Below are 12,342 nucleotides of genomic sequence, written 5' to 3' on the forward strand. Positions count from 1 at the left end.
AGATTAGCGAAATTAGGATTATTTAGTCTAGAAAAAAGACGACTGAGGGGCGATCTAATAACCATGTATAAGTATATAAGGGGACAATACAAATATCTCGCTGAGGATCTGTTTATACCAAGGAAGGTGACGGGCACAAGGGGGCATTCTTTGCGTCTGGAGGAGAGAAGGTTTTGCCACCAACATAGAAGAGGATTCTTTACTGTTAGGGCAGTGAGAATCTGGAATTGCTTGCCTGAGGAGGTGGTGATGGCGAACTCAGTCGAGGGGTTCAAGAGAGGCCTGGATGTCTTCCTGGAGCAGAACAATATTGTATCATACAATTATTAGGTTCTGTAGAAGGACGTAGATCTGGGTATTTATTATGATGGAATATAGGCTGAACTGGATGGACAAATGTCTTTTTTCGGCCTTACTAACTATGTTACTATGTTACTATGACTTGAAAAAATGATGAATCGGCACATGAGTCTTTGCAGCATTTGCTTGATCCTTCTTCTTTCACACATTTCGCTAATCCACAGGCCTTGATGGTCTTGGCTTGTAGGGACATTCACATGATACAATTGTATTAAAGTATTACTAAATATGAAGCCATATTGATCATTTTATGTCTCCCTCAGTTAATCAAGGGAGAATGAGTATTTTATGTAATGGACGGTATGTAATAGGCTGCTGCATCTTACTCTACAAATTCAGGATACTTTGTGGTTTCTTTGTTACATGACACAATGTTCCATATAATAAAACTATGAAATAAAAACCTTTTTGCATCCTGCCGCTTTGGATTTCCAGATTTTGTATCTATCCAGTTCTTTACCATCGTCCCATCTAGTCGGCAAATCTTTTGCAAGTTATCAGTTATCAGAGTAATAGTATGAGTCTACAAGACGAAACAGAAGCATTTTTTAATAACTGTGCATAAATGAATAATGCAAAAAAAAAAATATCATTCTTCCTGGAGAAAGAAGGCCTAGATCAAGTCATGAGAATAAGGCTGCGTTGACACATCCATGTGACTGATGGCTATGTTCCCACGATGAGCTTTTGTTGAGTTTTTGTTGCTGCAGAATTTCTGCACCGTTTCTTCAGCTGTTATTTAAATTAGGTTACTTGGGATTTTTATTGCGTTATTTCATCACTTTTTTGTATCGTGTTTTTATCGCGTTTTAACGCTGCGGTTTTTGTCTCTTTTTGGTGTCATGCTTTAAATTGAGCTGATTTTTTTATACGTCCTGTGTATTGTTTAGCTTTAACAAAACTTTATTGATATACAGTACATTCCAAAAGTTTGGACACACCTTCTCATTTAAAGATTTTTTTCTGTATTTTCATGACTATGAAAATTGTACATTCACACTGAAGGCATCAAAACTATGAATTAACACGTGTGGAATTTTATACTTAACAAAAAAGTGTGAAACAACTGAAATTATGTCTTATATTCTAGGTTCTTCAAAGTAGCCACCTTTTGCTTTGATGACTGCTTTGCGCACTCTTGGCATTCTCTTGATGAGCTTCAAGAGGTAGTCACCGGGAATGGTCTTCCAACAATCTTGAAGGCGTTCCCAGAGATGCTTAGCACTTGTTGGCCCTTTTGCCTTCACTCTGTGATCCAGCTCACCCCAAACCATCTCGATTGGGTTCAGGTCTGGTGACTGTGGAGGCCAGGTCATCTGGCGTAGCACGCCATCACTCTCCTTCTTGGTCAAATAGCCCTTACACAGCCTGGAGGTGTGTTTGGGGTCATTGTCCTGTTGAAAAATAAATGATGGTCCAATTAAACGAAAACCGGATGGAATAGTATGCCACTGCAAGATGCTGTAGTAGCCATGCTGGTTCAGTATGCCTTCAGTTTTGAATAAATCCCCAACAGTGTCACCAGCAAAGCACCCCCACATCATCACACCTCCTTCTCCATGCTTCACGGTGGCAACCAGGCAATGTAAAGTCCATCCGTTCACCTTTTTCACACAAAGACACGGTGGTTGGAACCAAAGATCTCAAATTTGGACTCATCAGACCAAAGCACAGATTTCCACTGGTCTAATGTCCATTCCTTGTGTTCTTTAGCCCAAACAAGTCTCTTCTTCGTGTTGCCTGTCCTTAGCAGTAGTGGTTTCCTAGCAGCTATTTTACCATGAAGGCCTGCTGCACAAAGTCTCCCCTTAACAGTTGTTGTAGAGATGTGTCTGCTGCTAGAATTCTGTGTGGCACTGACCTGGTCTCTAATCTGAGCTGCTGTTAACCTGCAATTTCTGAGGCGGGTGACTTGGATAAAGTTATCCTCAGAAGCAGAGGTGACTCTTGGTCTTTCTTTCCTGGGGCGATTCTCATGTGAGCCAGTTTCCTTGTGGCGCTTGATGGTTTTTTCAACCGCACTTGGGGACACTTTCAAAATTTTCCCAATTTTCTTAAAGTAATGATGGCAACTCGTTTTTCTTTACTTAGCTGCTTTTTTCTTGCCATAATACAAATTCTAACAGTCTATTCAGTAGGACTATCAGCTGTGTATCCACAAGACTTCTGCTCAACACAACTGGTAGTCCCAGTTGCCATTTATAAGGCAAGAAATCCCACTTATTAAACCTGACAGGGCACACCTGTGAAATAAAAATCATTTGCGGTGACTACCTCTTGAAGCTCATCAAGAGAATGCCAAGAGTGTGCAGAGCAGTCATCAAAGCAAAAGGTGGCTACTTTGAAGAACCTAGAATATAAGACATAATTTCAGTTGTTTCACACTTTTTTGTTAAATATATAATTCCACGTGTTAATTCACAGTTTTGATGCCTTCAGTGTGAATGTGCAATTTTCATAATCACGAAAATGCAGAAAAATCTTTAAAAGAGAAGGTGTGTCCAAACTTTTGGTCTGTACTGTACTTAGCTGTGGGTTACATGCGTTTTTGATGCGTTTCTGCCATGGAAATGCACTAAAAACGCTCACATTTTTTCCTGCGGATTTTTTGCATCTAATGCAAAATGGGAAATTTTTGCACAGAAAACTCAGTGTACCCACATGAGAAATTGACGTTCAGCAGATCAGAAACACGTACCACAGATTTCTATAAATCCCATCCACTTTGCTGAAACTGTATGACGCGTTGTTTTTGACATGGCAAAAATATGCAACGTCAAAAACGTAACTAAAGCTCATTGTGGAAACGTAGCCTTACAATTCAAGAGAAACAGATTGATTATTTTCCTCATGCATCATCCTAGTCTCTTCCGCTTTTTACCTTCCAGTGTTTTTATTCAAAATTTGTCAATGAGCAAAAAATGTATGCGACATTGATGCAAAACAGAAGACAGTCAGAAGCCTCCTGATTTGCATCTGTGTCTCATGGATCCCCATAGACTTATCTGCAAAATCGGATCAGAATAGACATGTTCTCAGTCGCACCAATCTCACTTTCAGGCTGAAGTCACACGAGCCTAGATTTTCTCATGCGAGAATCTAGATTGATTATGTTAATGCCACTCTGATCAAACTCTGCTCGGAGTGTCAGCTTAGTGTGATCCTATTCTCTCGGATGTGAGAATTGTAGCACACTGTCAGGAAAAGATGAAGCACAAAATTTCTCTATGTTCTTCATTCTGTGAGTCCGTGAATATAGGACTGCGCTCGGAAATCATCTGGATGAAGTCTGATGATTTCCACACACCCACAGACTAGAATGGATGCAGATCATTCGAATAACGGAGCAATTGGCAGCATGCTGGGATCTTTTTTTTCTTATGCCAAATCAGTATGAGAAAAAAAAGTTGATCAGCACTGCCCCTATAGTATAAGATTGGTCTGAGTGCTAGTCGATAAAACATGGGATGGCGCTCATCGAATGGCTACGCAAGTGTGAGCGAGCCCTTAGATCCATAGTTTTCATCGATATTGGATGTTTGAAAATATCAATTCTACTCTAATGGTCAAAGTGCTGTCTGCTAAAACATTAGACCACACTCAAGACATGTCACATGGATGTGTGAATGCAGCCTTATTCACAAATACAGTCATCACAATCTGCATTTTTACTTTGCTGACAAACTATCAACAAGATTCCTTGACGTTTTTCTGCTACATGCAGATTTTGCTACAGATTTGTCCTGGATTTCACCATCTACACTACAAGTTGTGTGATCTGCCCCCGCTATACGAGGGGGTAAAGATATACAGTTGGTGAAACCTAGAAAAAGATGAAGTTTTTAAAGTAATACTCTTTTGTTCATCATAATCACCTCACAACTCTATACATCTAATGCACGGATCAATAAGTAACTCTATTCCTTTACAAAAAAATGTTCTCCTGTTCTGCAAACCACAAGTTCACAGCATCAATTGACATCCCATTTGTGGTGAATTTTCATCCGTTTAAGGATCTTTTGAGTTTTGGAAAGAGATAATAATGATAATAATGCGGATTAGCCTGCAAAAACAAGACACATTTGGAAAGTTTTTGGTGAAGTTACGGTCTTCACTGGACTTGGTAAACTTTTGTTAATCACAATTTCAAATTGACAAAATTTGTTGTGCCCTTGTCAAAGGTAACACTTGTTTTCATAACAAAGGGATTTAGTTTTGTCACTAGAAATATTCAAGGCCATCTATTTATATTTATCATTACCTCTTGCATTTCTGCAATACAACAAGCATGTGCACACCTCTATGACAGAAAGCCAGCGGCTGTCAGGTAGAATAAAGTTAATTTTCTCCCAGGTGCCACACTTTTAGAACGGTGACTGAGCATCTTTATAATGTTATTAACCTGCAGATTGACCCTATATCAGCAGGATAATAGTGTTATCCAACGTGGCAGGTTCACTTTAAAAAAAGACACGCCTCCTGACGAAGCTAGGGTGAAACGTGTGTTGGGCACCAGGACTACATAGCAACTATTTCTTCTCCTCATCACAAGATGTAAGTGCTTTTTAGTGTAACATATATTTTATTTGGCATTGTTCACAGGGACATATACTAGGCACTGAAAAGCATACTGTCACGGATTTACCACAACAGAGAGGAGCCAAAATACAGCAGCGTCTCATTTCTCCTACTTCTGCACTGATTACAAGCACTTCACCTTCATATTAAACGGTGCAGGATTCTTTTTGCAGTGCTGGTGTTAATCTGCTCAGTTGAGAGCTCCTGTAAGCTTTCCTGCATTAAGGATCTCAGCTGTTCACTGTTATCCACTCCCATCTCCTATGTAATCTGGGACCTGGCAAGCACTCATTGTCACAGAAAGCTTATGCTGCATGGTTGAAGGTTGTTGTTGGTAGTTATTTTAGAAAGCGTTTGATGGATTTATCTGTGACTGCTAGGTTTTGAGTGTGTGCAATTTCCTCTTCTCCTACTGTGGTTTTATCCTATCCTCCATTACCCATTGTACGCCTCTGTTTGTGTGAGTATATTTCTATGATTGGTATTTTCTTTTATCCCTATTTGCATAACCTTGTTAGTCTGGTTGGTGTATTACAGTACACTACTACTCCCCTCTTCCCTGTGTGGGAGAAGGGTACAGACTAAAGGCGGATTCAGGAGCTAAGGCAAAGAACGTGGCCCCGGCATCTTTACCATCAGAAGTAACCCGGTGAACAGGGTGAGCTATCGCGCCCCTAGCTCTAGGGACAGGGACGGATCTCCTAGCCCCAGGACACCTGACAACAGAGTCGTGACCATACCATATAACTTACAAACATTCATACACATGGTTTATGTGGTCCTCCTTTTGGCTACTTTGCTTTTTATTTGCTTGTTGTTACTTATTTATTAAATCTACGTCAATAAAAGATTCCGTTTTATGAGACTATTTTCTTGATTTTTGCTGGTAAACTCACTTTAAAACCTGTAGCATTTTCACACCAGGGATCATTCACAAGTTTGGGGTACGAGTGCTATTAGTGTTTTCCACAGATACCAATCATTCTTATATTAATAAATTGGGCTGTTCACAAGTCTGTAATCTTTGGCGGACCTTGCAATCTGCATTAAATCAGGGAAAAGCGTTCAATACTGATCCAAGTGTCCAACCAAAATTGGTAATGTAAGTCTATGGGTCTGTGAAAAAAATGACCACAGTTAATCAAAATGCTGTCCTTTTGCATGGACTGCTTGAATTAAAAAGGTAGAGAAGATTCTACTTTTTGCTTTTTCATCCGAGAAAAACTGATGACACTTGGACCAAGATGTGATTGTAAAAACTGATGCTCTAATGAAACTCTGTTGAAAAAAAAACACTGATAAAATTTTGGCACCTGAATGATCCCTTACTCTTCGTAGCTTCAAAAATGTTTTACCCTCAGAAAACACACATGTGTACAAGCTGTACCACTGGATTATGCAGTGTATGGTAGTTGAAGTCTAGGGTAAATGGATCATGTGAGTATTTTGGTGTGACACCCATGCAACCTCTGACACTAGAAAGAGCAATTAAAGGGAAAGTTTGATGTTAGGCCGGCGTCACACTGGCGTATTGCATCTGATGCGAGATCATCGGATGCGATATGCTAATGACACTCGGCTCCTGCTCGCAGCAGAGCAGGAGCCGAGTGTCATGCGTCTGTGCTCCGATTCTCCCGCACAGGGAGGATCGGAGCACAGCTGCAGAGGAGGTGGAGAAATGAATTTCTCCATCTCCTCCATTGCTGGGGTCCGCTTATAACGCACATCACTCGGATGATATCCAAATGGTGTGCACTGTCTCACTCGCACCCATAGGCTTATATGGGTGCGAGTGAGCCGAGAGTTTTCCTCAGTCCGAGACAATCGCAGCATGCGAGGAAAACGGCCGACAACAAGTTGGCTGCTGGGAGCTGCCCCATAGCTTGACATTGGTCCGAGTGCAATGCGATTTTTTTATCGCATTGCACTCGGCCGTTTAAAACACCAGTGTGACGCCGGCCTTAATATGAGTTTCATCTTGTAAGATGGTGACATTTCTGTAGCTAACATGTATTGGAGATATATATAACAGAAACATGTTTGCCCACAGTACTTTGCTAGGATAAGACAGACATACTAAAAGGGAATTTAGATTGTGAGACCCATTGGGGACAGCGATAATAATGTGTGCAAACTGTATAGTGCTGCGGAATATGTAAGCACTATATAAAAAATAAAGATTAGATTGGATTAGGATAAGAGAAATGTGAAGTGAGTTGATTTTTTTTTTTTTAAATGTTGTGAATGATTAAGCAGGGTAAAAGTATGTTAGGAAAAATTTTGTTTCTCTGCAGGCTCAGAAACAAAGAGTTTTTGTAGCACAGGAGCTCCAATTGTAACTTTTGCTCTACAGTTGTGATCCAATCCAGATGAATACATGGTATAAGATGGTACATAGTGGATGCTTTCCTGAAACGGAAAGTACTTGCAAGCAGCATAATACAAAGAATAGCAGGTTTACCCAGAATCCTTTGCAGTAGGCGGAGCTATGCAAATCATCTCTTTCCACCCCAGTCTAATCCACAGCGCTTGGAACCGCCAAGCGTGCAATGCTGCGGATTAGTTTCTAAATTTACACAGCCAACCAATTCCTACCTGTGGACACGTGTTTCGGGCTTTAGGCCCTCATCAGCACAGGACTGGAATTGGTTGGCTGTATGCATTAGACTGGGGTGGAAAGAGATGATTTGCATAGCTCCGCCTACTGCAAAGGATTCTGGGTAAACCTGCTATTCTTTGTATTATGCTGCTTGCAAGTACTTTCCGTTTCAGGAAAGCATCCACTATGTATTTCCTTTAAGTAGAGGGCTTTTTGGTCTCTTTCGTCCCGCTACATTTAGCCCAACTTGGGTCTCTCCCTAAGGTGGCTAGCACATATGTATCACTTGCTCACCGAGCCCCACTCCATACAGCCAACCAATTCCAGCCCTGTGCTGATGAGGGCCTAAAGCCCGAAACACGTGTCCACAGGTAGGAATTGGTTGGCTGTGTAAATTTAGAAACTAATCCGCAGCATTGCACGCTTGGCGGTTCCAAGCGCTGTGGATTAGACCGGGGTGGAAAGAGATGATTTGCATAGCTCCGCCTACTGCAAAGGATTCTGGATAAACCTGCTATTCTTTGTATTATGCTGCTTGCAAGTACTTTCCGTTTCAGGAAAGCATCCACTATGTATTTCCTTTAAGTAGAGGGCTTTTCGGTCTCTTTCGTCCCGCTACATTTAGCCCAACTTGGGTCTCTCCCTAAGGTGGCTAGCATATATGTATGGCATAAGATGTACATTCTCAAACAAAGTCCATTGAATTCTCAAGAATAATGATGAAGGCCACAAGTTGTTTATCAGCGGTCTGAAAAATCAGTCTGACCAAGGGCTCATTCATACGTCCGATTTTCTTGTACGAGTGCTGTTCGTAGTTTTCACGGATGACACTCGTACATATGATATTCTATGGTGCTGTGCACATGTACGATTTTTTTCTCAGACCAAGTGATGAGTGTAAAATATCAGACATATGTCTGACTTTGATCAGAGGGTGGGATCTTAATCGGCAATATAAGTCAAGGATCACATTTAAAAAATCAGATGACGCTCGGAAGACATCCGAGTGAAGTCCAATTTTCACAAACTATCAGAATAGAGAAGATGGAGAAACTTTTTTTCAAAAAAGTTTTCCATGGAAGCAGAAAACGGATGACTCTCGCACCACTTTCTGGTCAAAGTCGAATAAGAATAATGGGTCATTTTTTCTCATACATGGAAAAATTGAACTTCTGAATGAGCCCTAAATGGGATTTTACTCAGGTGTGCAATGTTTAGTGTCATATCAAAAAAAGTCTCATACTGTATCATGATAAATGAAGTCAAACCTGTGGTTGAAGAGTGGAGGTTACAAAGCTGACATTGTTTCCTGTGAAGATCTGCTTTAAATGAATGTCCTTCAGATCTGAAAATAGGAGACATTACAAAACCTCCATGAAAATACTTTAAAAGGAACCTGTCAGCAGGATTATGCACAGTAACCTGCAGACAGTGTCAAACCTACAGACAAAGCTATATGTGTAAATAAATTGAAAATATGCATATTATCCTCCGTATCATGCTACACCGCAGGCTGAATGTGAATATTTTTTCAAACCATATTATATTCAGTATGTAAAATAGGGGGCAGGTCAGTGAGGGATCAGTGATCTGTCAGAAGCCATACAGATGAATATCTAATCAGAGCACCACATGAAGAACCTCCACAGGCCGCCCCGGAACATGAGATTCTCATTAACTGAAAACTGAAAATGAAGATTAACCAACAACCACAAGACAGATTTCATCAACCAATGTATCATTGTAATCAGTATAACGCCGGCGTCACACTCGGCGTAAGACAATACGGTCCGTATATTACGGCCGTAATACGCAGAAAAGTCCCCAAAATAGTGGTCCATATGTCATCCGTAGGCAGGGTGTGTCAGCGTATTTTGGGCATGGCATCCTCCGTATGTAATCCGTATGGCATCCGTACTGCGTGTTTTTCTCGCAGGCTTGCAAAACCGACATACGGATATACAAGGGATCCATGTGTAAAAAAAAACATATATACTGTCTATATATTTATATATATATATATGTCAGTAGACACATATATGTATATATATTAATATTTCATACAGCGCGAGATAGCTTTAAAGCCGGTAATTCAATTGCTGGCTTTTGCTATCTCCTTCCTAAACCCGACATGATATGAGACATGGTTTACATACAGTAAACCATCTCATATCCCATTTTTTTTGCATATTCCACACTACTAATGTTAGTAGTGTGTATATGCACATTATTACTTTTTAATAATGTGTTTGTTTTTTTAACCCTTTACTAGTATTGGATTAATAATGGATAGGTGTCATAATTGACGCCTCTCCATTATTAATTTGGCTTAATGTCACCTTACAATAGCAAGGTGACATTAACCCTTCATTACCCCATATCCCACCGCTACACGGGAATGAGAAGAGATTGGCCAAGTGCCAGAATAGGCGCATCTTCCAGATGTGCCTTTTCTGGGGTGGCTGGGGGCAGGTGTTTTTAGCCAGGGGGGGGCCAATAACCGTGGACCCTCTCCAGGCTATTAATATCTGCCCTCAGTCACTGGCATTACTACTCTGGCGGAGAAAATTGCGCGGGAGCCCACGCCAATTTTTTCCGCCATTTAACCCTTTAATTCAATAGCTAGAACGGACAAATTTTGCACATACACACTACTAACATTAGTAGTGTGAAATATGCAAAAAAATGGGGATATGAGCTGGTTTACTGTATGTAAACCATGTCTCATATTATGTCGGGTTTAGGAAGAAGATAGCAAAAGCCGACAATTGAATTACCGGCTTTAAAGCTATCTAGCGCTGTATGAAATAATAATATATATATACATATATGTGTCTACTGACATATATATATATATATATATATATATATATCTATTCTATGTGTACACATTTATTCTACCTATTCTACTGTAAGCTGTCAGTGTGATTTTACTGTACACCGCACTGAATTGCCGGCTTTTCTCTCTAACACCGCTGCGTATTTCTCGCAAGTCACACTGCTGTTCCGTGTGTAATCCGTATTTTTCTGGCTTCCATAGACTTTCATTGGCGATTTTTTTGCGCAATATGGTGACAAACGCAGCATGCTGTGATTTTCTACGGCCGTAGAAAGCCGTATAATACAGATCAGTAAAATACGGCAGATAGGAGCAGGGGCATAGAGAATAATTGGGCCGTGTGTAATGCGTGTTTTACAGACGTATTTTATGCGCTCATACGTCCGTAAAACTCGCTAGTGTGACGCCGGCCTAACGGCGCCGACCTGACACTGTGTGTAGGTTACTGTGCACAATCCTGCTGACAGGTTCCCTTTAATGCAGTCACTGAAAATTGTAGAAATAGATCTAGCATGTGTTACATTATTTGTTAATAAGTTTGCAACATTTTTACATATCCAATTAATTCTGAACAAAGAACACTGTACCTTTTGAGCTGAATAGATTGCTACTGTCAGATGTCAGTGACTCTTCGGATGGAAGGTTATCTGGTTTCATTTGCAGTCCAGGTCCAAATGATATAATTTGATGAGATGTGAAAACATATAGGAGTGTGTGATAACTAGAAACACAAAAAAATACTATTAAATAGGATTGTTTGTAGAAATACTTCACTAAGGCTGGGTTCACACTGCGTCTGCTGCATAACGCGGTGTAACGCAGTCCATTAACGCCGCCATTATGCCCTATGTCGGACGCATCGCTAATGCACGCCCACAATGGGCATGTGCTAGCGATGTGCCGTCATTGAGTGACGGACCCTGGAGCGCGGGCTGCAGCGTTTCCGGGTCCGTCACTGCTAGCGCAGATAGAGCATCTGCTAACTCTATCTGCGCCAGCGTGATGGAATGTCGGCACTTGGGTTAACAGCAGCCCGTTAACACATGTGTTGAATGGGCTGCTGTTAACGCAATGTGAACCTAGCCTTATGCCTGCTTCACACATATATGTCTATGAGGATGTCAAGTTCGAGTCAGGAGATCTGCTGCCCTGTAAATCGTGGTCCAGGCTCGGATATGTAAAGCCAGCCTAACGCTGTATATTTGATGTTTAATTTGTGTTATATTACCCTTGATAATATAATACTAAACAAAACCCCATTCACATGCAGCAGAAAAATGCAGGTCAGCCGAGAACATGCTGTGGATCTTCAAATCTGCAGACCACACGGTTTGTTGTTGTTTTTTTTCCCATATTTGTCTTACCTTCCACAGGCTATCTGTGAAACCTGACCTTCATATTCTTCAATCTTCTGAGGCACAAAAGTGTGAGTAACAGAACTTTTCCCCAGCTGTCCACGTGAGCCTTCTCCAAAAGTGTACACCGTACCTGCCTGATACATATATACAAATATAAAGTCAGCAAATAAAATTTGGAATATGTTGGCGTTACTTTTTCTAGAACATGCAGTAGTTAGAAATGAATTACAAATACAACATTGATGAGAAAATCACCACTTTAAATTAAAGGGATTTCTTATTGGACATCGACTGTCACAACCTCTTTTTTTTACATACGTTAGACAATCTGAATAGAGCTGTCAAGAATTTTTACCACCCTAATTAACATATAGTCTGTTTCCTCAGCTGAAAGCAAAGACTGAGTACCCCTCAACAATAATGGGAGTTCCAGAGGATGGACCTCTCATCCTTCATTGAAAATTAGAACTTTTTGTATGGTATTCTGATCACATGAATAATAGAAAATCTTTAGTCTATATTTATTATTGTATAGTCCAGTTTTTGACATAAATTGACCAAAATCAGGTTCCTCGCTTCATGTTCTTATACAATTTATGCAGTATTAG

At 40.5% G+C, this 12,342-nt stretch overlaps 1 protein-coding gene across 1 annotated transcript in view; it reads right to left on the minus strand.

The window, feature by feature from the left end:
- HERC6 (HECT and RLD domain containing E3 ubiquitin protein ligase family member 6) overlaps positions 1 to 12,342 on the minus strand; it is a 171,787-nt gene that overhangs the window by 72,296 nt on the left and 87,149 nt on the right. The window contains exons 6-9 of the mRNA XM_069743428.1: positions 11,741 to 11,868; positions 10,964 to 11,097; positions 8,806 to 8,882; positions 765 to 883 (exon numbers count right to left, since the gene is read on the minus strand). Of these exons, the coding sequence (XP_069599529.1) occupies positions 765 to 883; positions 8,806 to 8,882; positions 10,964 to 11,097; positions 11,741 to 11,868 (458 nt within the window). The remainder of the gene's footprint in view (positions 1 to 764; positions 884 to 8,805; positions 8,883 to 10,963; positions 11,098 to 11,740; positions 11,869 to 12,342) is intronic.

This window comes from Ranitomeya imitator, chromosome 1, assembly GCF_032444005.1.
Source record: "Ranitomeya imitator isolate aRanImi1 chromosome 1, aRanImi1.pri, whole genome shotgun sequence".
Classification (NCBI taxonomy): Eukaryota; Metazoa; Chordata; class Amphibia; order Anura; family Dendrobatidae; genus Ranitomeya; species Ranitomeya imitator.